The sequence below is a fragment of the Rhinopithecus roxellana genome, chromosome 11 (genome assembly GCF_007565055.1).
Source record: "Rhinopithecus roxellana isolate Shanxi Qingling chromosome 11, ASM756505v1, whole genome shotgun sequence".
NCBI classification, from domain to species: Eukaryota; Metazoa; Chordata; class Mammalia; order Primates; family Cercopithecidae; genus Rhinopithecus; species Rhinopithecus roxellana.
This window is the reverse complement of record NC_044559.1, coordinates 21293191-21319402: the sequence shown is the minus strand read 5'-3', so window position 1 is coordinate 21319402 and position 26212 is coordinate 21293191. Positions and strand designations below refer to the sequence as shown.

The 26212-nt window shown below is 39.8% G+C and overlaps 1 protein-coding gene across 1 annotated transcript in view; it reads right to left on the bottom strand.

The window, feature by feature from the left end:
- Positions 1–26212, bottom strand: part of CFAP43 (cilia and flagella associated protein 43) — a 118410-nt gene that overhangs the window by 2537 nt on the left and 89661 nt on the right. The window contains exons 29-36 of the mRNA XM_010356218.2: positions 16086–16193; positions 14456–14542; positions 13668–13756; positions 11616–11829; positions 10474–10586; positions 9026–9185; positions 1507–1671; positions 4–84 (exon numbers count right to left, since the gene is read on the bottom strand). Of these exons, the coding sequence (XP_010354520.2) occupies positions 4–84; positions 1507–1671; positions 9026–9185; positions 10474–10586; positions 11616–11829; positions 13668–13756; positions 14456–14542; positions 16086–16193 (1017 nt within the window). The remainder of the gene's footprint in view (positions 1–3; positions 85–1506; positions 1672–9025; positions 9186–10473; positions 10587–11615; positions 11830–13667; positions 13757–14455; positions 14543–16085; positions 16194–26212) is intronic.

Here is a 26212-nt window from a genome sequence, read left to right as displayed (position 1 = left end):
TACCTTATCTAAAACAGCAATGGTTTGTTCCATTATTCCAATCTGAATACTAATCAGAGCCTCATAGTTTGGTTCATTTAGGTACTTTGAGATTAAAAAAAAAACAGGTAAGCATATTTTTCTCTCTCTCAATAGATAACTTTATAAAGATGGTTTTAGTTTTGAAAGTTACTGTTTTTCATAACAAATATCTATGTAAGTTAAGATTGATTTGGCTTGGCTGAGTGTGATGGCATATGCTTGTAATCCCAGCACTTTGGGAGGCTGAGGCAGGTGGATCACCTGAGGTCAGGAGTTCAAGACCAGCCTGACTAACATGGTAAAACCTCGTCTCTGCTAAAAAATACAAAAAATTAGCCAGCGTGGTGGCACATGCCTGTAATCCCAGCTGCTCAGGAGGGTGAGGCAGGAGAATTGCTTGAACCCAGGAGGTGGAGGTTGCAGTGAGCAGAGATCACATCATTGCACTCCGCCTGGGCAAAATGAGCAAAACTCCATCTCAAAAAAAAAAAAAAAAAAAGATTGATTAGACTTTTGCGCCATAATATTTCCTTGTATTTAGCCATCAATATATTCATGTACACTAATTATTACATCAAAGCACAAATTACAAATGCCTACTTTATTTTCTCATTCATTCATTCATTTATTCAACTCACCAAACATTTAAGTGTTCCACTTGAGTCCCACATAACAAAGTCCTAGTTAAAGACACTGAGGGAGATACAAAGATAAATAATATGTCCTAGTCTTCATGGGAAGATGATCACATAGATATGATTGGTTGTCAGAAGACATGTAGAGTGTCATGCTAATTCAAAGGTGGTTTGTAATGAGATGGAATTTCTCCAGGCTTGGGAAATCAAGACAGGTTTTATGAAGGAGAAGGTGGTATTTAAACTAGACCTTGAAAAGTAGATTTGAGAAGTACGAAAAAGACAAACTAAGAAGAGCTGCTGAGAGGTGAAAAATGTAGAAATGGGGCATGGCTTGGAATCCACAGAACTTGCATTAGTTTGTAGAAGTGATCATTGAAGTTAGAAAAACAGAGGACATCACTCAGGGAGAGGTATGGAAAGAAACACAAACATAGCTAAGGGCAAAATCTTGAAGAATGGCTACATTGAAGTGTTAGAGGCAAAAGAGAATCCAGAAAAAGAGGCAGAGTGGTATGACATGTTGGAAGAAACATTAATTTGGGGTGATGAAAGTCAAAGGAATGGGAAATTAAGATGGTTAAATGCTACAGAGAATTGAAGGACCACTGGGTTTGACAGGAAATCCTTAGTGAGCTCTGAGTAGAATGATTCTACTAAATGGGTCATGAGGAACTGGAGGCTGCAAATGTAAACTATTGGAAGAAAAATAACTCACAGATATATTTTGAAACACTCCTGGCTTAGAATATGCTTGATATCACAGAGGCTTCTTATTAAATACTGGTTAAATGAATAAATACATTAATGAACAAAATTAAAACTATGTAGGGGGCTAGGGAGAATTTACCTTTTGGCGATCTCTTGAAAAAAATAGCATCTGAATATCCCAAGCCTTCTGATTTAGATCTTCCCTTTCCATCTCCATTTTCTTATGTTCCCACTCAATCTGAAGTATTCTTTTGTGTACATCTTTACTTTCCATCATGCTAGCAATTTTCTTTTGTCCTTGAGTCTTTAAAAAAGTACATTAGATATCCATATAATATGATTCTGCATATAGAACATAGAATATTTGAGGCTGAATGCTATTTTTAGAAAACACTTGGATCACAGAGATAATTCCATCTTCTTTTTAAGAAACAGACATTAAGGCCAGGCGCGGTGGCTCACGCCTGTAATCCCAGCACTTTGGGAGGCCGAGGCGGGAGGATCATGAGGTCAGGAGATCGAGACCATCCTGGCGAACACTGTGAAACCCCGTCTCTACTAAAAACGCAAAAAAAATTAGCTGGGCATGGTAGTGGGTGCCTGTAGTCCCAGCTACCGGGGAGGCTGAGGCAGGAGAATGGCTTGCACCCGGGAGGCGGAGCTTGCAGTGAGCAGAGACTGCACTCCAGCCTGGGTGACAGAGCGAGACTCTGGCACACACACACACACACATACACACAAAAACAGACATTAAAAAATGGCTTCTTGGGCAAAATCTGATCACTAAAGTATGATACTCATTAAACAGAAGGGATTATAAGATACATTTAAATAGCAGAGCCAATTTACTTTATATGTCAACAATTAGGCAGGAACATTTTTTTGCCGTCACCCAATCTACCAACCTGTATGCATTTGTATTCCTACTCATTGTCCTCCCACCTGATGCTGGGTGAGGTGTCTTATGCCTGTAATCCCACTACCTTGGGAGGTTGAGGCAGGAGGAATGCTTGAGCTCATGAGTTTGAGACTAGCCTAGGCAACAGAGCGAGACCTCAACTCTATGGAAAATCAAAAAATTAGCCTGGAATAGTGGTGCACGCCAGTGGTCCCAGCTACTCAGGAGGCTGAGACAGGAGGATCACTTGAGCCCAGAAGGTCAAGGCTGCAATGAGCCGTGTTCATGCCACTGCACCCCAGCCTGGGTGACAGAGGAAGTGCAGTGGCACTTCCTGTCTAAAAAAAAAGGAAGAAAGAAAATAGAAAAACAATAGTCAATGATGAAACCAAAAGTTGGTTCTTTTAAGAAATCAGCAAAATTGACAAACCTTTAGCTAGACCGACTAAGAAAAAAAAAAAAGGCTCAAATTGCTAAAATAAGAAATGAAATCAAGAATATTACTACCAATATTACAGAAATTAAAAGGATTATAATACTATGAAAATTCTACACCAACAAATTAGATAACATAGATGAAATGGAAAATTCCTAGAAACACACAAACTATAAAAACTGATTCGATAAGTAACAGAAAATTTTAACAGACCTAAAACAAGTAAATAATTGAATCAGTTATCAAAAACCTCCCAAAAAAGAAAAGCCCAGGACCAGAAGACTGATGAATTCTATAAAACATTTAAAGAAAAATTACACCAATACTACTCAAACACTTCCAAAAAATAGGAGAGGAGGGAACACTTTCTAATACATTATATGAGGCCAGTAGTACCTTGATACCAAAGCCAGAGAAAGACATCACAAGAAAATTATAGACCAATATCCCTTATGAACACATACACAAAAACAAAAACATTCAATAAAATACTAGCAAACTGATTCCAGCAGCACATTGAAAGGATTATAACTATGATCAAGTGTCATTTATCCTAGGATTGCAAGAGTAGTCTGCATAATCAAACAATATAATATACCTCATTAATAGAACAAATTTAAAAACCCACATGATCATGTCAATTGATGTAGAAAAAAAAATTGACAAAATCCAGCACCATTTAATGATAAAAACAAAATATATGCAACAGACTTGGAATAAAGGGGAACTTCCTCAACATGGTAATGGGAATTTACAGAAAACCCATCATAACTTCATACTCAATGATAAAAGACTGAAAGCTTTCCAACTAGGATCAGGAACAAGACAAGGATGTCCCACTTTTTGTCACTTTGATTCAACACTGTAATAAAAATTCTAGTCATGGCAATTAGGCAAGAAGAAGAACTAAAAGGCACCCAAACTGAAAAGATGTAAAACAATTTCTATTCACAGATTAATGAATCTAAATATAGAGAGAAAGTCATATAGAATCCAAAAACCCTACTAGAGATAATAAATAAATTCGGCAAAGTTGCAGAGTATAAGATCAACATGCAAAAATCAATTGTATTTTTATACATCACCACTGAAAAATGTGGAAAAGAATAAATCAATTCCATTTACAATAATATCAAAAAGAAAAAACCTAGAAATAAAGTTAATCTAAAAAGTATGTGTACAAAGAAACCTACAAAATATTGCTGTAAGAATATAAAGATTAAATAAATGGAAAGTCATCCCATGTTCTTGGATCAAAAGACTTAAGACAGTACTCCTCAAAGGAATCTATAGATTTAATGCAATCACTGCCAAAATTTCAATGGCTTATTTTTTTTTTTCAAATGGAAAACTCTGATCCTCAAATTCATATGAAGCTGCAAAGGATCATGAATAGCCAAAACAATACTGAACACAAAAAGTTGGATGGCTAACATTTCCCTCCTTCAAAGAAGAAAACGGGGACTGAGGCCAGGCACAGTGGCTGATGCCTGTAATCCTAGCACTTTGGGAGGCTGAGGCAGGCAGATCACCTGAGGTCAGGCGTTTGAGACCAGCCTGGCCAACAAAGTGAAACCCTGTCTCTACCAAAAATACAAAAATTAGCTGGGAGTGGTGGTGGGCGCCTATAAATCCTAGCTACTCGGGAGGCTGAGACAGGAGAATTGCTTGAACCTGGGATGTGGAGGTTGCAGTCAGCCAAGATTATGACACTGCACTCCAGCCTGGGAGATAGAGCGAGACTCTGTCTCAAAAAAGAAAAGAAAAGAACAGAACAGAACAGAAAAGAAAAGAAAAGAAAACAGGGATAAATCTTCATGCCTTCAGATTTGATTCTTAGATATTTATTTATTTTATTTTATTTTTTGAGACACAGTCTTACTCTGTCACCCAGGCTGGAGTGCAGTGGTGCCATCTCGCCTCACTGCAACCTCTGCCTCCTGGGTTCAAGCGATTCTCCTGCCTCAGTCTCCTGAGTAGCTGGGATTACAGGTGTCTGCCACCATGCCCGGCTAATTTTTGTATTTTTAGTAGAGATAGGGTTTCACATCTTGGCCAGGCTGGTCTTGAACTCCTGACCTCAGGTGATCCACCTGCCTCAGCCTCCCAAAGTGCTAGGATTACAGGCATGAGCCACTGCACACAGCCTGATTCTTAGATTTAACACCAAAAACATGAGACAATCCATAGAAGGGGATAAAATATTTGCAAATTATATAAGGGTTTAATATCCAGAACATATAAAAAACTCTTATAACTCAACAACAAAACCCAATTTAAAAATGGGCAAAAGACTTCAGTAGACATTTGTCCAAAGATATACAAGTGGTCAACAAGCATATGAAAAGATGCTCAATGTCACTAGTCATTAGAGAAATTTACATCAAGAATAAACCCACTAAGATGGCTGTAATTAAAAAGCAAGCAAGCAAGGAACAAAAAAGAGAGAAAATAACAAGTTTTGATAGGGATGCAGAGAAAGTGAAACCCACATGCTTTGCTGGTGGAAATATGAAATGGTGCAGCTACTGTGGAAAACAGTTTGCAGTGCCTCAATCAGTTAAACATGCAATGACCATACGATCCAGCAATTCCACTTCTAGGTATATATCCCCAGAGAACTGAAAACAGGTTTTCAAAAACTTGTGCATGAACAGTTATAAGCACCACAATAGCCAAAAGGTGGAAACAGCCCAAATATTCACCAGCTGATGAATGGATAAACAAAATGTATATCCATAAAATGAAATATGATTTGGTCATAAAAGAAGAATGAAGACTGATATATGCTACAACGTGGTTAAATCTTAAAAACATGATAAGTGAAAGAAACCAGAAAACAAAGGCCACATATTGTATGATTCCATTCATACAAAATACTAAGAATAGGTAAATCCATAGAGACGATGTAGATTAGTGGTGTCCAGGGGCTGAAGGAAGAGGTGAATGGGAATAATTGCTTCGTGGGTGTGGGGTTTCTTTTTAGGATGATAATAAATATTCTGAGGCCAGGTGGGGTGCCTCACTCCTGTAATTCCAGCACTTTGCGAGGCTAAGGCAGGAGGATTGCTTGAGCCCAGGAGTTTGAGACCAGCTTGAACAATATGGTAAAACCCCATCTCTACCAAAAAAATATAAAAATTAACCAGGTGTGGTGGCACATGCCTGTAATTCCAGCTACTGAGGTGGGAGAATGGCTTCAGTCTGGGAGGCGGAGGTTGCAGTGAGCTGAGATCATGCTCCGGCACTCCAGCCCAGATGACAGAGCCAGACCCTGTCTCAAAAAACAAAAAACAAAACAAAAATGTTCTGGAACTAGATAGAACTACTAGCTGCACAGCTTTGTGATGTACTAATTGCCACTGACTTGCACACTTTAAATGGTTACAACAGTACATTTTATGTGATGTGTATTATACCATAATAAAAATATATCTAAAAAACTAAGTTACAAAGCAATCAACACACCTAGATCAGAGATGACAGGTGTTAGAACTATCATATGGGAAATGTAAAATAATTGACTAATTTCCTTATAAAGAGTACAGCATGGAACAGTGGAGAAAAAGTAACTTTATAGTAACAAAGCCTGACAAACACTACCTCAATTCAGGTGGTCAAGATTCAATAAACAGTGATGACATGTTGATAGCATGTATCCTTGAAATCATGTGCTGAGAGGGTATTTTACCTCTGCGGTCTCTTTCTCCATACTCCAGGCGAATAGTGATAAATACATCAGAGAAACCACAGTTGAGGCACATTCTACAAAATAACTGACTATTACTCTACAATAAACTGTCAAGGTCATCAAAAACAAGACAAAACTGAGAAACTGTCACTATCTAGAAAGAAATGACAATTGGCTGGGCGTGGTGGCTCATGCCTGTAATCCCAACACTTTGAGAGGCCGAGGCGGGTGGATCACCTGAGGTTGGGAGTTCAAGACCAGCCTGACCAATATGGAGAAACCCCGCCTCTACTAAAAATACAAAATTAGCTGGGCGTGGTGGCGCATGCCTGTAATCCCAGCTACTCAGGAAGCTGAGGCAGGAGAATCACTTGAACCTGGGAGGCAGACGTTGCGGTGAGCTGAGATTGTGTCACTGCACCCCAGCCTGGGCAACAAGAGCAAAACTCAGTCTAAAAAGAAAAGAAAAAAAAGAAGGAAAGACATGGCAACCAAATAAAATGTATCCTGATGAGATCCTGGAACAGAAAAATGACCTTAAGTAAAAACTAAGGAAGAGTGAATAAAGTTTGTGCTTTAGTTAATAATAATGTATCAATATTACTTCAATAGTTGTGACAAATGTACCATACTGATGGAAAACAATAAAAATATAAGAAACTGGATAAGGGGTATATGAGAATTCTGTGTACTATCTTTACAACTTTTCTAAAACAAAATTTTTGGAAAGGATAGACAACATGCATGAACAAATGGGGGAATTTCAGCAGAGGTATGGGAACTATGAGAGTTAAACAAATACTAAATGTAAGTCTATCTATCTATCTATCTACAATAATATGATAACAGATATTTTGCCTTTGATGGACTCATTTATTAGACTAGACACAGCATAAGAAAGAATGAATGAACTTGAATATAGGGCAACAGAAATTACCCAAACTGAAACATAAAGAGAGCAAAGAGTGAAAAAAATGAGTATGGAATATCTAAGAGATGTGGAACAATATCAGACAATCTGACAAGTGTGTAATTGGAATCCCAGTAGAAAAAGAGAGAGCAAATAGGGCAGAAGAAATATTCAGAGATAATCAATGAGAATTTTCCAAAGATAATGACAAATATCAAATCACAGATTGAGGAAGCTCAGAGAACCTCAAGAATCTCACGCACACATGTGCACACCGCCCACCCCCCACCTAGACACATCGTGTTCAAACTGTTGGAACCAAAGATAAAAAATCTCAATGCCAGACACATTAAATTCAGAAGAACAAAGATAAAAAATATAGCAGAAACCTTATCACAAACTATATAGATGTTCAGAAGAAAATGAACATCTTTAAAATGAAAAGAGAGAGAACAAATGAATGAACCTGGCAATCCAGTGAATCTAGCAAAATATCTTTCAACAATGAAGGTGATTAAAGACTTCTTCAGATAAAGAAAAACCAAGATAATTCATTACTAGCAGGCTTGTACTTCAATTAAGTTTAAGGAAGTTCTTTAAGCAGAAGGTAAATGATACAAGATGGAAATTTGGATCTAAACAATGAAATAAAGATCTTTTGAAATAGTGAAAATTAAGGTAAATAGAAAATACCTCTTTTCACATTTTTATTATTCTAAAAGATAATTGTCTAAAGCAAAAATAATAGCAATATGTTTTGTGTTTATAGCATTTGTAAAAATAAAATGTATAATAGTGTTATCATCTAATTCCCAAATAGCACAAAATCCCCAAATATTTAGAAATTAAATAACACACTTTTAAATAACCCATGAATCAAACAGGGAGTCACAACAGAAATTAGAAAATATTTAAATGAAAAGAAAATTAAAACACAAAATATTAAAATTTGTAGAATACAGATAAGATTTGAATAAGAATAAGATTTGTAGAATACAGATATTATAGGGAATTTTTTTTTTTAGGACTCAATTATACCTAAAGCTTATAGGGAAATAACATTAAATGTTAATATTAGAAAAGAAGTAAGGTCTGAAATCAACTAACCAAGCTTATCTAAGATTATCTTTGCCTGAGTAGGCTGGGCCTAACAAAATGATGGCATACTAGAATGGACATTTAGCTCTGTGATCCTTCTTGAACCTTAAAATTATGGAGGGAGCTTTTAAAAAATACTCATCCTGGGGATGGGGTCCAGGCACATTTATAAAGTTCTTCAAATGATTCTAATGTGCAACCACAATGAGGAAACCACTGACTTAACTGAATTAAAATTACTTATGAAAATGGGAGAATAATGTAAAATATTTGATACAGCAGGCAATACGTTTTGTCTTTAGAAAAGTATAATTGGCCAGGTGCAGTGGCTCACACCTGTAATTCCAGCACTTTGGGAGGCCAGAGCAGGAGGATCACTTGAGCTCAGGAGTTTGAGAACAGCCTGGGGAACATATTAAGACTGTTTTTACAAAAAATTAATTTTAAAACAATTAGCCAGGTGTAGTGGTGTGAACCTGTACTCCCAGCTACTCTGGAGGTGAAGGTGGGAGGAGGTCTTGAGCCCAGCCTTAAGGCTGCAGTGAGCCATGATTGTGTCACAAGCCTCTAGCCTGAGTAACAAAGCAAGACCTGGAATAAAAATAAAAATAAAAAGTATAATTACCCGAATCACAGAATTCAAGTCTTCAATTATGTTCCTGTTGATGAGAATTGCATCAGAATACTCCAGCACTAGCTGGAAATTTTCTAGTTCTACTTGTCCTTGTTTAAGAAGAATTTGGATTGTCAAATTCAACTGGAATCTCACTTTCTCTTCCTGTAATCTAAATTGAAAAGCACTTCAAAGCAAGTAGTTGTAATATATTTCAAATTTCACCTATTATCTGAGAATATAAAAATCAAACATGCTGGAGATTAGTGTGGAGAATATTTTCCTGATGATGAGCTTTCCTAGAGGTCTCTCTGAAACCTCTTCCTATTGATGCAGAATTACACCTGGGTTGCTCAAAGAATGGTATGGACAGAAATACATTTATAGATTTTTACTTTAGGATTAAGAAAAGATTGTATAATTTTTACTGTAATAAAAGTAAAGTAAAAATGAAGAAAATAGAGACACTTTTAAATAACAAATCTGGCCGGGTGCAGTGGCTCATGCCTGCAATCCCAGCATTTTGGGATGCCAAGGTGGGTGGATCATCTGAGGTCAGGAGTTCGAGACTAGCCTGACCAAAATGGCGAAACCCCATCTCTACTAAAAATACAAAAATTAGTCAGGGGTGGTGACAGGCGCCTGTAATCCCAGCTACTTGGGAGGCTGAGGCATGAGAATCTCTTGAACCTGGGAGGTGGAGCTTGCAGTGAGCCAAGATCGTGCCACTGCACTCCAGCTTGTGTGACAGAGTGAGGCTCCATTTCAAAATAAATAAATAAACAAACAAAAAACAAACAAACAAATAACTCTATTAAAATTCTGAACTTATTTATTGATTTCTGATACTATATTAAGAATATTTAATATGTAAGTTACTTAACAAATCTATTTCTGGGTAATTCATATTCCTCACTATAGCCTAGATCTAAAGATGATGTGTAACAATGAATTTGGGAACATCAGAGAAGTATTTATCGATGAGGCTATAAATATAGCCAAAAAATGAAGCAAGGACTTAAATATCTTAATCACTTAGTCAACAACAAGTTCCCCTAGAGAAAAATATATCAGTTGGCTGTGTGTCTACATGGAAAGTTCTTAGATGTCTGCTTAATTTTCCACACGGTTAGCTTATATGCCTCGATCCCCAAAGTACTGACTGGAAGAAACAGGTTCTTTGTATTTTTATGTGGAAGGGGCCAACTTAAAACAATACTAAGATTTTTCTGAAACTTGCTTATTTGTAAGAAGAGCAACAAAACATGTGGGAAAGTTCCATCCTGAATCAAGGTCTTATGTAACAAAGCAAGCTTTTTTAAATGGAAATTTTAAAGCACAGTGCTGGAACGGAGATAGCTGTAAAGCAGTCAGTAGGCCTTCTCCCCAGTGATAACACAACCTGACTTAGCCCTAATTAGACTTTGAATAGGTGAACATGAAAGAAAACTTCAAATTACAGGATGAGTTCATGGAACACTCTCTCAATCTCCTGTTGCACCTTCTCTTCCTCCTCAACTCTCTTCCGGAGGAAAGTTGCCATTTCCAATAAGTCAGCTGCTTTCTGCTTTACCTAAAGAAACCGAGCCAGAAACATGTCAGAACATATGGAGCTTCAATTTTAGACAACATACATCTTTTAACTTTTTAAACTTAAAAACTTTAATAGGTCTATCTTTCAAAGAAAGTAATAAACATTTAAATTTAAATGTCTAAAACTTAGATGGCATGTAACAATTTGAACAATTTGAAAAGTATCAAATTTGCTTCTTTGTGAAAATCAAGTATGCAAGCAACTATAAATTCTTTTATATCTTATTTTTAAAATTGTTCTCATCACTTTAAATGAAACTATAGAAACATAGGTACTTTAACAAAAATATGCCAGCCTGATGCATGTGGGCAGTAAATTTAGGGAATTTGGGGGAGTGGTCAAGAAGCAGCAAAAGGAAGGATTCTCTTCCCAAATAAACACACTCTTAAATTTTTACTCATTGCTACATTCTAGCAAAACTATAAAGTTGGCTCTGCTGAGCCAAATATAATTCTAATATATGCAAAATGAGATAACCTACAACAGTGCTGTCCAAGAAAAATATAATGTGAGCCATAAATGTGAGTCACATATGGAATTTTAAATTCTGTAGTAGCCACATTATAAAAAGTGAAATCAAAGAGATGAACTTAATTTTACTAATATATTTTAATTCATTGTGTCCAGAATATTATCACTTCAACCTACAATCAATATAAAAATATTAATGAGACATATTTCTTTTTCTTCATATTAAGCCTTCTAAATCTGTATGTTATAGCACATCTTACAGCACATCTCGATTAGGACTGGCAATATTTATTTCAAGTGCATAGTAACCTTGTGGTTAATGGACACTATTTTGAATGGCGCCAATCTAAAAGCAACAGGCCTACACTTAGCCTTCAACAGCACCAGGGTTAATATAGTATTTCATTATCTTATTACTATGACCAAATACTACCCTAGCAGGGAAACCTAAATAATTAGCTTTTTTGGTTACACTGACCAATGTAAACTATGTATTTGATATTAGTACACTAAAAATTAAATTAAAATAGTATATACTTTCTGTTCATTTTCCACTTTTGCTCGTCTTGTCATGCAGAAATGATTCCAGACCAAAGGGTTCAAGCCTTCTGGCATGTTACTAATATTGTCCAACTCATCCATGGCTTTCATTAGCTGGGCAAAGGCATCCTTACTCAACTTGCCAGATCCTGGTAGTTCTCCGAAAGGGACAGCACTGGTTGTTTCTGAGTGCGTTTTCTGTTTGGAAATCCTGGTATTACCAAGAAAAGCCCATCAACATTTCACATTCTCACAAAAACATCAATGTGAAACAATTAGGCTCTTAGCACAGGCATAACACATTGTATGACTCTTCCCTTTGGCATGTGAGGGCTGGTAGGTGGGTTATTCCACAGATAAAGGGATCCACTTTGCCCTGCTTCCATACTCTCCAGGTTCTCAGACGTGACCTTGGCTAGACTACAGATGTCTCCAAATATTGTCAGCACTGACAGACAGCCGTACCTGTGCTAGGAGATATTTCCTTTCTGTATACTGTAAGCAGGCAAACAAATCAACCCATCGTTTCACCTCAGCCTCCCAAAGTGTTGGGAATACAGTGATGAGCCACCACCTGGCCAACTCTGTTTCTATCTACATTAATAGATTAGTTTCATTTCCCTGTGCTTCAGCTGGAAAGGGAAGAAGGGTACAAAGATTTGGACAAGGCACTCACTATCAAGATGCTTTACAATACACTGAGGTTCAAACTATATTATCATCCCCATTCTCTAGATGAGGAAAGTCAGCCTCGGAGAGAAGCTCATGGCCCAAGGCTATCGTCTGACAGGTGATGGAGTTAGGATTTAAAGTCAATTCTGTTTGACATGAAAGCTTGTGCTTTCCCACTGCTGCCGGAGGTCTCACTTCTTTTTCCACAAGGAGAAGGTATATAATTGGGCTAATTATCGCTCACTCTTTTAAAAATAGGAAAACTGCCGGACGAGGTGGCTCACACCTATAATCCCAACACTTTGGGAGGCCGAGACGGGTGGATCACGAGGTCAGGAGATCGAGATCATCCTGGTCAACATGGTGAAACCCCGTCTCTACTAAAAATACAAAAACTAGCTGGGTGTGGGGGCGCGTGCCTGTAGTCCCAGCTACTCAGCAGGCTGAGGCAGGAGAAACGCTTGAACCCAGGAGGCGGAGGTTGCAGTGAGCCGAGATCGTGCCACTGCCCTCCAGCCTGGGCAACAGACAGAGACTCCATCTCAAAAAAAAAAAAAGAAAACCAAAACAATAGGCATGTTCTAGGTTAAATTCCCTAGGTTGCCTGTAACCTGAGTTTGTATCTCAAACACAAATTAGCTGACTACATCTTTGTTGACAAACTCCATGATTTCTAGATTACATTTGATTGAAAACTATGAAAATCTGCATTTATAATGGTGGAAGTCAGTGATACTTTCTTAGAACTCTTTTCAAATAGCTATTTTCAACCATTTATCCTGGCATGTTTCAAACTTTGAGCACAAGCACATGAGATACTCTGAGGAAAAGCAATCTGTGGTCAAATAAGTTTAGAAAACACTGCTTACTCTGTTCCTTATACTTGGAGATCCAAAGGCCAACAATAAATTCTGCAGTAAAAGAAAAGCTGCTTAACTTCCTTTTTTTTTAACCCAGTATCTTCCCCAAACTTACTTAGTCCTGGAAGCCTATTACAAGTAGTTCCGATTTATACATTAGGGAACTTGTGTGTGTTTGAACGCACTTTAGAAAAAAACTGTTTTTAAATCTGTGTGCCAACTATGATGTAAGAGGAACTTCCTTAATGTACAAAGCAGAACCTACAATAGCACTATGCTTACATAGATCCTTAACTATTTTTAAATAATGAAAATAAATCATTATTCTCTACCTTAAGATATAGACTTAATCTCAAAAAATACTGAATTATGATCAAAACCCTTAAACATCTCCATCTAAAAGATATTATACTGAATAATTCCATTTAATTGGGAGAAAAAAGCTGAAATCTAGTAACACTCCTCTTTATTTGCAAACTTTTTTTCTCAGAAACACAATAGTGAAGGAGAAACAAACCTTGGTCGGCGTTTAAAAAGTTTGTACAGTATATCCACTTGATGACCAGGAATTTCAGAAAATTCCTTTTTAAAGCTGCGATCCATAACCTAAGGACAAACATGTCATTCTGAGGATTGCAACTCGGTCTGGAAACCTTTTATTTGCTGACAACACTCTTCAAAATACAGGTGGTAGCACTTTGGTTTTAAAAATCCATGAAACCTTGATTTATAAAGTTGTTAGACATTAACCATTCTCTGTGCGAAGATTTCTCAAATATTTGTTTTGATAAGAAGCATCTAGGTGTATTAAAAATATTATTTCATATAACAGGTCTTAGAAATCATCCAGAAATTTCCCAAAGAAGTGTCCCAAAAGATATTTACCCAAAAAACATGCATGTTACTCTATTTTTTTCTTTTCTGTTCCATTCTGTTCCATCTGTCTTCTTTATGCTAGTCTATCCTATTCTTTTCCATTATAAAACTGCTGGTCATAACCCACTAAATTGATTTCATGGCCAAGTAACGGGGTCTGCAACCTAAAGTTTGAAAAGCCTTACAGGCTAGATGATCACCCTGTATTTTGTATAAGAGAAAGTTTAAACCAGAGAAGCTTATAAAAATTCATTTTACACATGGATTTTCAAAAATATACGATGACATAGAATGAAGTTCACCCATAGCTGAGAATTAACTGGGACAAAAATCTGTGAGAAAATTATATTACATCCCCTTTAACCTTCCTCCAATCCAGGCAGTAACAACTCTACTGCACTGTCGAGTGGGTAAGACAATGACTCTCACTTTGTCTTCTGCCAGTAAGTTGTCATAGTGCTCCTTGTACATATCCAGGTCTTCTCTCGATTTCCGAACAGCTTCTGAAGTCTGGCTCTATAACAGCATCAGGAATAGTTGATTGTAACTGGAGACTTTGCAGCATAAACAAAAATCTTGGGGATACTAAAAAGAGCAAGGAATTTCCCAGTACAAGAGAAATATGTCTGTGAAGTATTCATTATAGATAAGATTTATAGAAGAAAATAAACCAATTGGGGACTTTGCAAGAACACCCAATCACCTGTTTCTAAGTACAGCCAACTCTGTGTATGAGTGTGTGAGTGTCTGTGGAGCACACTGCAGTCTTGGTAGGTCAGCGTGGAGGATGAAAGTGCACAGGCTTCGAAATCACATGGACATGGGTTCTGAGAGACTGGATATACATGCAAACAAGGGCCAGGCCATATGCAACAACAGAACTCTTACGCACAACCTCTACAATCATCAGCTGGGAAACGAAATAACCACAGCCTTCATAAGGATTGGCCTCAGACTTTCAGGGCTTGATCATAACCACCAGCTTCTATAATTTTGTCCCCATTTCCAACCTAGGACCATCCAGAGAAAGACAAATACGTTCCCTAAACCAGTCAAATGAGTTGTCCCGCTTCTAATGGTTTGCCTCTAGCTTCCTTATGCCAACAACTTCCAATTATGTTGCACCTGAAGCCCTCCCTTCTTTGCACTATAAAGCTTTCCCACTCCTTTCCTGCCTTTGAGTCTGCCAAAAGCAACTGACGGTGGACGAGTCCCTTGCTGTGCCAAGCTCTGCATAAACAGTGTCTGCTCATTTGCATTTGGATGGTCTTCATTTATTCCCACAGTTCCAGCTACTGCTCTCTTACACACCAGTGGCTGACTTAGGCATGTTACCCACGCTCTCTGAGATGGTATCCTCATCTGTGAAAGAAATCCAGTATGCTGCAAGTTTGCTATATGTAAAGTTGTATTTAGAATGTGCTTTGCATATACTGTTTAATAGGCTCTTAGAAAACAGTTGAGTTCATGTCATTTATAAGTCACATATTCATAAATGCTCTTTACTAATACTACTAATAAAAGCTGACATTTGTTGAAACTTATTATGTGATAAACATTTGGTATTGTCTTTTTGAGCCATATCTATCCATGCTCATATTTAGAGTTTTTCATAATACAACAGTTTTTCATTCCATACGCAAGCCCATTGCTTACATCTTAGTAAATCTTAGCATGTCAAATGGTCCAGAGAGAAAAACATTCCCTAAATAAGAGCTTGTAAGCAGCTTAAAAGGTTATATGCCTTGTCCAAGGTCCCACAGCCAGTGCTTTCAACCATGAAGCTATATGGCCTCATTTTATAAACCATGTCATATGAAAGCTACACAGTTCTTTTGGCTACATGATTGCAGATGCAGAATCAAATAACTTTATTAACAGATTGGAATGGTTACTTTCACCTGGCCCTGGAGCAAAGTTCCAGACAGGGAGTCAAGGGATGCACATGATTACATAGGAATGGTGGAAGGAAGGAAGGGCCTAGACACGTGAGCTCTTGCTAAATGAGGGGCATGTCTATCAGAAAATGCTTGTATTCAGATTTCAGACATATTCTTACTTTCTCGTGCTGTTTCCGTGTAAGGTAGTTGTTCAGGAATTTTTCTCTGGAGCTTAATTCTTCATCCAACAGTAAAGAAAATGCAAGGTTACTTATTTTCAATTCCTCCTGTAGAAATATTTAAGAAAAAGGTTGGCGGAAATACTTCTACCTGAGACAGTATTTTCTATAGACTTGGCACTAATCAAGCAAGTTTATGACATATAGGTAAGAGAAATATTTTAAAGAAAAAGGGAATACAGCTTATTGAAATAACTTTAGTTATTTTACCTTTTTCATAATTTCATTGTAAGGTAAATCACATATACAAAGATACATAACATGAACATATAATTTAATGGATTATTATAATATAAGGCAAACACCCTTGTTAGCACCACTTATCGCAAGAAACAGAACTTTACGACTGCAGTTGCTTCTTCCAGGAGTCCTCATCAAAATCTCAACACTGTTTTGACTTTTATCATACATTGTGTTTCTTTGTAGTTTTATTACCCAGGGGTGTATAATGCTGTAGTTTGGATATTTGCCCCATCCAAACTGCATGTTGAAACGTGATCCCTGGTGCTGTAGGTGGGGCCTAATGGGAGGTGTTTGGGTCATGGGAATGGGTCCCTCATGAATAGATCAATTCCCTCCCTCAGGGGTGAGTGAGTTTTTACTCTGTTAGTTCCCCTGAGTGCTGATTGTTAAAGAGAGTCTGGCACCCCCCTGCACCCTCTCTTGCTTTCTCTCTGGCCATGTGATTTCTGCACACGCCAGTTCCCCTTCACCTGTCATAAATGGAAGCTGCCTGAGGCCCACATCAGATGCCCAATCTTGAACCTTCTAGCCAGCAGAATTATGAGTCAGATAAATCTCTTTTCTTTAAAAATTATGCAGCCTCAGGTATTATTTATAGCAACACAAAACAGACTAAGACAGAAACCTAGCCACTACAGTATAACTTATTCATAATTTTTTTTCATGTCTTTTAAATCCCTTACTACCTGGATGATGAAAAAATTTGTACAACAAACTCCTGTGACTTGAGTTTACCTCTATAACAAACCTACACATGTACCCCTGAACTTAAAATAAAGGTTAAAACTAAAATAAATCTCTTATAATCTTCATGTTCCCTTTCATTTCTTTTCCTCACAATTTATTTGTAGTTATCAGCAGTCTCTGTAGCATTGCATAGTCTTGTTTTAATGCCTGTATATTCATGGTGTAGTTTATCGAGGCTTCATTCTTTTTATTTCTTGAAAAATGGCAGCTGGGTCCAGAGGCCTGATCAAATCTAAACTTGATCCTTTTAACAAGACTGTAGGTGGTATCGTGTTCTTTGATCAGGAGACATGTATCATCTGATTGTCTGTCTTTCTGTGATGTCAGCAGCTGCAGATAGTCAATGCCTGGGTCCATTAATCCGTTGAGAGATGTAAAATGGTGAAAATCTGGTTTTAGTTTCCCTTTTCACTTATTAATGGAAATACTTTTATAAAGAGATGCTTCTCATCATCTACTATTTGGTTTCCCAGTGGTACACTTCAGTTCATATAGGAAAGGCAGACTAAATACTTGATGCTTTCCCTTTATCAGTTTTTAGATAATGAATTTGCTGTCATCCTCTGAAAGTGACTGATTGGCACTTCTCTTTTTAAAATATCACAAATTCATAAATTTAAACAAATATGATGGGTTTAATTAATTGCAACTATTATCATCTTTGAATCTTAAATTGTCTCATTTAAGTGAAATGTTTTAAGTTAGCTCCTGAATTATTTTGATACTAATGAGTAGTCTGATAGTTTCCTCATTATCTTACATGACACTGTAAGATAATCTCAGCATACCTTTAAAAAAATAACAACTTTGTTGAGATGTAATTCACATACCATACAATTCACCATTTACAGTGTACAATTCAGTGTATTTTAGTATATTTGCAGAGTTGTGTAACAATCAGTATAATCAATTTTAGAACATTTCATCATTCCCTGAAAATCATTTAGCAGCCATTTCCCATCTGCCCCTCTGTCACCTCCTAGAGGCCTCCACCTCCCCGCAAAAGCAACAACTTTCTAATTTCTGTCTTTATAAATTTGCCTGTTCTAGAAACTATATGATTCCACATAAATGGAATCATACAGTTGTCTGGCTTCTTTGACTTAGCATGTTTTCAAGGTTCGTCCATGTTGTACCATGTATCAGCATATTCCTTTTTATTGTGGGATAATACTCCCTTGTATGGATACACCATATTTTACTCATTTGCTCTCAGCTGTTGGATATTTAGATTGTTTCCACCTTTTGGCTATGACTAATGCTGCTGTTAGGCTGGAGCATTCATTCCCAATCTTCCCCCTCACTCCCAGTATATCCATACATCCACTCCCTGCCAGGCCAGTGATTACATTCTTCTATCTGTGGCCACAACTCCCGAGAGCAGCCCCTTTCCCAAGGCTACAGGTCTTGCTGGGTTCTGGGAACAGCTCTCTTCCCCTGCCTCTTTAGCTCTAGAGATGGTACTGGCCTCCCACTAATTACAACATGTTTGCCACTCCTTGCTTTTTCCCTTAACCCTGCTCATACCTCTGTAAAAAAGTCCCATCACTGAGGGAATTTAAATGTAACCCTTTCAGTGTACTATTCCTGTTGGGATCCTGGGGATATAGTCATCCTCCTGAAGATTCCCTTCCCATCTCTCCAGTGTTGCACCATCTTTTCTCATTAAGCCCCCTGCTTTGGTCAGACATCTCTCAAAACCTCTCATTAAATGAGTGCATGCAAATTTGGGAGACCCGGCATTTCTCAAAATATCATTATTCTTTTTTTTAACTTTTATTTTAGGTTCAGGGGTACATATGCATGTTTGTTATCTAAGTAAACTCATGTCGTGGGGGTTTGTTGTACAGATTATTTTGTTACCAGGTACTAAACCTAGTACCCAATAGTTATTTTTTCTGATCTTCTCCCTCCTCCCAACCTCCACCCTCAAGAATCCAGACACCCCAGTGTCTGTTGTTCCCCTCTATGTGCCCATGTGTTCTCATCATTTAGCTCCCACTTACAAGTGAGAGCATATGGCATTTGGTTTTCTGTTCCTGTGTTGGTTTAATAAGGATTATGGCCTCCATCTGTATCCATGTTCCTGCAAAGGACATGATCTCATTCTTTTTGATGGCTGCATAGTATTCCATGGCGTATAATGTACCACATTTTCTCAATCCAGTCTATCATTGATGGGCACTTAGGTTGATTCCATGTCTTTGCTATTGTGAACAGTACTGCAATGAACATATGGGTGCATGTGTCTTTATAATAGAACAATTTATATTCCTTTGGGTATATACTCAGTAATGGGATTGCTGGGTTGAATGGTAGTTCTGTTTTTAGCTCTTTAAGGAATTGCCATACTGCTTTCCACAATGGTTGAGCTAATTTACATTCCCATCAACAGTGTATAAGCATTCCCTTTTCTCCACAACCTCATCAGTATCTGTAATTTTTTTACTTTTTAGTAGTAGCCATTCTGACTAGTATGAGATGGTATCTGGTATTTCATTGTGGTTTTGATTTTCATTTATCTAATGATCACTGATGTTGAGCTTTTTTTCACATGCTTGTTGGCCACATGTATGCCTTCTTTCGAAAAGCGTCTGTTAATGTCCTTTGCCCGCTTTTTAATGGGGTTGTTTGTTTTTTCTTGTAAAGCTAAGTTCCTTGTAGATGCTGGACCTTTGTCAGATGCATGGTTTGCAAATATTTTCTCCCATTCTGTAGGTTGTCTGTTTACTCTGTGGATAGTTTCTTTTGCTGTGTAGAAACTCTAATTAGATCCCATTTGTCAATTTTTGCTTTTGTTGTGATTGCTTTTGGTATCTTCATCATGAAATCTTTGCCAGTTCCTCTGTCCAGAATGATATTGCCTAGTTTGTCTCCCAGGATTTTTACAGTTTGGGGGTTTACATTTACATTTAAGTAAATCATGATTCTCTTCTTAAACTCAATGGATAGTTTGGCTTGGTATAAATCCAAAGCTAGAAATAATTTTTTCCTCAGAATTTAAGAGCATCACTCTTTGATCTTCTTGCTTTTAGTTACTGTGTACTTCATTTTTATTCCTACTGCTGGAGATAATTAAGACAGATTTTTTTTTTCACCTGATCTTTTGGGAGACATGAGGATTATTTTTTCATTCCACATACACTTTGAACAAAGCCCTTTGCTATTTGGTGGAGATACAGGGATGAACAAGATGCTCTACCCTCATGGAGCATCTAGTCCTGAAAACATTACAAATAATCTCACATAAATTACAATTCAGTAGCAATGAATAGTAGAAAGGAAAAAATACAGTATATAATAGGAAGATATTACCTAGTCTGAGGAACTGGTTTTTGAGCTGGGATCCGAAGGATGAAAGTAGTTCAGGAAGCAAAGAAGTGTTGGCAGACAGTATTACTGGCAGAGTTGGCAGAGGCATGAGGAGGGAGGGTATTGGGTGTGTTCAAGATGCTGAAAGAGGAAGTGTGGCAGGTAAAGGGGAAGGTGCTGATTTGTTTTTCTAAGACCACCAGAGTGGGCACAAAAGAACCAGCGAGTAGGCAAGTGTAGGAGCAAAACTGCAAGTTTATTTTGGTCACCTAGCTTCAGGGGAAGAAGGTGGGTAGGGAGAGGTCTGTTGGCCTCCAGCAAATGAGGCCAACAGAGTCACCCGTGGAGCTCTCGGACGGAGTTCCAACAGTCCCGACCGCAGTGGGGAAGCTGGGAAGTCCGTGCGTGGCATTCGTCCGGAGCCGCTTTTCTAGGAGTGGGAGGGCAATAGGCGGGGCACGGGCGTGTCGGGGGGCGTTCCGCAGGTGCGACCAGGTAAATCTTGGTCTCTTCAGATTGACATCACCTGGCGCATGCCTAGTTGGTCTGCACCTTCCCGGGTCGCCGGCTGAATTTTCACGCGCGCGGGAAATGTTGGGGGGGATGAAGAACCCGGAAGTGCACCATCTTGCCTCCATTCATCCAAACAGTCCAACCTTTTATTGATAATAGTGATAAAGGGGCGCCGTGGTCTGTCTGGCTACTTCCTGCTGTTAAGGGGCGCTGTTAAGGTCGGGGCCCATGGTTGGCATTTAGACGTACGGATGAAGAATAAAATAAGGCACAGTATTAGTATAGGAACGAGGTATGGAAGCATTTGTTGGAATATGGGCAAAACCCAGAAGGAAGGTCCCGGCAAGGTTGGGGTATTAAGGTTCTGTATCTCAGTTTTTTTTAATTTTATTGAGGGTTTGAATGTTAGTGTCTACTAGGCCTGACTTGCTAACATAATAGCAGCACTCTTCTCCAAGGAAGAGACAAGTGCCTCCTTTTTCAGCTGTAAACAAGCCTAGGGCTCGCCTGTTTTGGGCAGCTACTTGGGCTATTGAGGTAGTTCGGCGCTGCAGGGAGGCCAGGCTTTCAGCTGATTCCAATAACTAGAGTGAGGAAAACAGCCCGTTTTTGACGGAAGTGGTGTAGTGGCATGGAAAGTTGCTGGAAAAGCTCTGCTACTTCTGCCTGGCTGTATAAAGTTAGACTGGGGACCAAGGACACGGGGACATAGAGGGATCAGTTAATGGCTGTATGGTTAAGAGTTTTAGAGAGAGAGACCAGTTGCATCAGAAATAGCCTCCAATGGGGGCTGTTTAGCCTCCATTGGGTGCCTGAGTATGATTACCTCAGGATGAATTTGGAGTTGAATAATGGAAAGGAAGGATTGGGCTCTTTGGATTTTGGTATAGTGGCGCCTGGAGTGTGAGTGAATTGTGGGATGTTTGACCAGTTGTGTTGAAGGCCCTGGGCAGGGGGCTGCCACTAGGCGGGGGCCTTCTAAAGCCTCACAGAGGAAGCAGTGGGAGAGATTGGTTATGTTCACAGTGTAGGTTAAGTTTAGCCTTTGGCGGATAAGTGTGAGCCATGAGAAAGGGGTCTCTATTGTGCGGAGAGAAGTTTGATAGCCTTAAGGAAGACAACTGGCAGAACTATGTGCTACTGAGTGTGTTCGGCTGTCTTGTGGCCAAGTTTCAGTGATAAGAAAAAAATTGCCATACAGTAGGCAGACTAGCAAAGGTCTGAGTGTATGAGTGAAACAGCAATATAAGTATAAAATGAGACTTCATTTTCAGCGTAGTCACGGAGTGTCCCTTGCCATTGGAGATGTTCGATGAAGGTTAGGAGACGGGAGAACCACTGCTCTGGACTATTGTCTGGAGGTAGATATGGGTCTGGGGTTATGTATTGAAAGTCTGATAGGTTTATGTAGAGGATGGTGAGAAAGCGAGCTAAGCGCCAGGGATCAGGGAGCATGAACTAGTTAAGAAAGTTTTGTAAGTTTGAGGCGAGTGGGGGAAAGTTGAACTGATGTCCACTGATTGTTCCCGGTGGGGGCCCTTTTTAGCTGGGAAATATGAATCCAATGTGTGTGTCCTAGGAGTTTTGCTGCTGTATGTGTAGATAGGAGGACAATGTATGGGCCTTTCCACCTGGGCTGTAAGTCTTTGGCTTGGATATCTTTTATGTATACTTGGTCTCCAGGACTGAGGGAGAGATGTGGGTTGTAGGCGTCTGTTGGAGGAGGGTGTGCTAACTCAGCGTGTTGTCTTAGGAGTTGTCTGAGAAGAGTGAGATATGGGAGGTAGTTCGCCAAAGGGGCTGGCAGGGAAGATATTTGTTGGAGGGTTAGGGGCCGTCCGTAGACTAATTCGAACGGACTGAGGCCTGTTGGGCTTTGAGGTGCTGCCCGCAGCCGGGTCAGGGCTAAGGGAAGGAGAGTTACCCACGACTGCCGGGCTTCGATTGAGAGTTTGGTGAGCTGCTGTTTGATGAGTCCGTTAGCCTTTTCTACCTTACCAGAAGACTGAGGCCTATAAGGGAGGTGGAGTTTCCAGGTGATGTGTAGGAGGGCTGCCACCTGTTGGACTACCTTAGAGATGAATGCTGGACCATTGTCGGATTGAAGAGTGACCAGGAGGCCAAACCTAGGAATAATATGTTCAGTGAGTATAGAGGCAACAATGTTAGCGGTTTCTCCTGTGGTAGGATAGGCCTCGATCCCCCCTGAAAAGGTGTCCACAAGGGTTAAGAGGTATTTGAATTTTTTATGTCTTGGCATATGTGTGAAATCAATTTGCCAATCTTCACCTGGTTGGTGTCCTCTGAGTTGATGGCTGGGATGGGGATTACGCAATGCGCCTTGAGGATTTGCCTTTAGGCAGGTAGAGCACTGCTGGTTGATTGTAAGTAAGTGTTTTTGTAGGGTTGGACAGTGGAGGAGGGGATTTAGGAAATCATATAAGGCTTTGGGTCCTATATGTAAAGAATTATGTATGTCTGTTAGAATGGTATGGAGTTGTGTTTCAGGAATAACTAGTTTGTTATCAATATATATCCAGTCACCTGTAGTTAGTTTGGCTGTTGGATTTTGTAATAGCTTAGCCTTTTCTTCCTGAGTGTAATTAGGGGCATACTGGGGGGAGAGAAAACAGGCAGAAGGAGGCTTAGGGGTGGAAAATCCGGCGGCTGACTTGGCAGTGACGTCAGCGAAATTGTTGCCAGCTGCTACCGGGTTAGATGAAGTTTGGTGCCCTTTACAATGTATAATGGCTACCTTGGAAGGTGCCGACAGTGCATCTAGTAGTTTGAGTATTTGGTTTTTGTTAATAATAGGGGTACCGCCGGTGGTTAAAAACCCTCTCTCTTTCCAGATGACTGAATGGGTGTGTGCGATTAGAAAAGCATATTTAGAATCTGTGTATATGTTTACTGTTTTTCCTTTTGATAGTAGGAGTGCCTTGGTTAGTGCAGTGAGTTCTGCTTGCTGTGATGTGGTCCCTTGTGGCAGGGGTTTTGCCTCTAAAACTGTGGAAGAGGTAACTACTGCATATCCTGCCTGTCTGTTTCCTTGAGGGTTGATAAAGGAGCTGCCATCCACAAATAGGGTTAGTTGTGCATTCTGAAGGGGCTGGTCATGCAAGTGTAGGTGGCTGGGGGGTTGAGCCTCCAGAACCTCAGGACAAGAATGTTTAGTATGGGGTGGTTTAAGAGAGTCTGGCAGTAAAGTGGCTGGATTTAGAGAGGAGCAAACTTCTAAAGTAACAGTGGGGTCTTCTATGAATAAGAGATGGAAAAGTTGGAGCCGGGATGGAGTTAAGTGGCTAATACTTTTATGAGAGATGAGATCCTGAAGACGGTGTGTGGAGAGGACTGTTAGATTACTGCCTCTAATGAGCTTTTTTGCTTCCTGGGTCAGGCAGGCTGCCGCTGCTAGTGCACGCAGACAGGGTTGCCAGCCTTGTACAGTTGGGTCTAGCTGTTTGGATACATAGGCCACAGAACGGTTGGTGTTACCGACAGGCTGGGCTAAGAGACCAACTGCCACTTTCTGCCTTTCATCTGTAAAGAGTTGGAAGGGATGCTGGAAATCAGGCAGTGAGAGAGTGGGTTGTGAGAGAAGGCAAACTTTTAAGCGGGTGAAATGAGTCGAGATTAACTTGGGGTTGGACAAAGGCCCATGTGGGCTTTCTTTAACTGCGGCGTATAAAGGTTTGGCTAGGATTCCAAAATTGGGGATCCAATGTCTGAAGAAACCTATTAGACCTAGGAAGGATTGAATTTCTTTTGCATCTTGAGGGGGAAGAAGGTTACGTATTACGGCCATGCGGTCAGTAGTTAGTGACCGGGTTGTTGGGGTGATTTCAATTCCTAAGTATATGACAGTTTGGCAAGAAATTTGGGCCTTGTGTTTAGATACTCTATAACCTAATGAGCCTAAATGGTTGACGAGAGTTGCAGTGTCTAGAAGAGAGTCTTGTTTGGTAGGGCTACAGATTAGGAGATCATCTACATACTGCAGAACTTTGCTATTAGTGAGAGGGCAGGAGGAAAGGTCTTTTGCTAAGGCCTGACCAAAGAAATGGGGGCTGTCCCAGAACCCTTGTGGGAGGACTGTCCACGTCAGTTGAGTGGAGGTATGTGTGTCTGGGTCCTCCCATGTGAAAGCAAAAAGGAACTGGCAGTCTGTGTGTAGGGGTATGGTAAAGAAAGCATCCTTAAGGTCTAGCACAGTAAAATAAGTAGAATTAGTGGGGATATGGGACAGAAGGGTGTAAGCGTTGGGAACTACAGGGTGCGTGGGACGGGTGGCTTCATTGACTAGCCGAAGATCCTGTACTAACCTATACGTTCCATCTGCCTTTTTAACTGGAAGTATTGGAGTGTTACATGGGGAATGTGTGCGGACAAGAATATGTTGGCTAAGTAGTTGCGTGATAATTGGCTTTAAACCTTGTAGATGTGTCGGAGAGAGAGAGAATTGGGGGCAGTTTGGGAAACGAGTGGGATCTTTGAGCTTGACGAGAACTGGTGGGTGGTGGGCAGCTATGACCGGGGTGGAAGTGTCCCACACTTGAGGGTGTACAGAAATAGGGAAGATGGGGGGTGGGGGTGACATAGGAGGAGCGTGTGCGCTTGCACAAAGCATGAGCAACAGGTCATGAGGGGGTTGAAGGGGAGTGGATGGGTTGGTGGGAATGTATATGGAGGCCTTTAAGGTGCTCAGGATGTCTCGGCCTAGTAAGGGGGTAGGGCATGAGGGTATAATGAGGAACGAGTGCGCAAAGTAGTTGTTGGCCAGGCAGCAACTGAGGAGTGGAGTTTTTCGTGGGGTGGATGGCTTTCCGTCTACTCCTACTACAGAGATATTGGATGGAAGGCTAGGTCCAGAGAAGGACGGCAAAACAGAATAGGTAGCCCCGCTATCTATTAAAAAATTAATTGTCTTACCCGCTACCAGGAGAGTTACCTGCGGCTCGGCGAGGGTGATGGGGGTCCCCGAGTCTCGGCACCTTCAGTTGTAGTTGTCGTCCAGATGTAGGAGCTGGAAGGAGCTCCCAGGATCCTGGGAAAGGGGGTCACGTGGAGACGCAGCACCTGTTCTCAGGGTGGGGCAATCAGACTTCCAGTATCCTCCCTGCTGGCAAGCAGGGCAGGGGGCTGCTGGTGGACGAGGGTTAGGACATTCATTGGCCCAATGTCCTGACGTCTTGCACTTATAGCAAGGCTGCGTTGGGACTCGGGGACCTTGCGGACACCTGTTGGCATAGTGT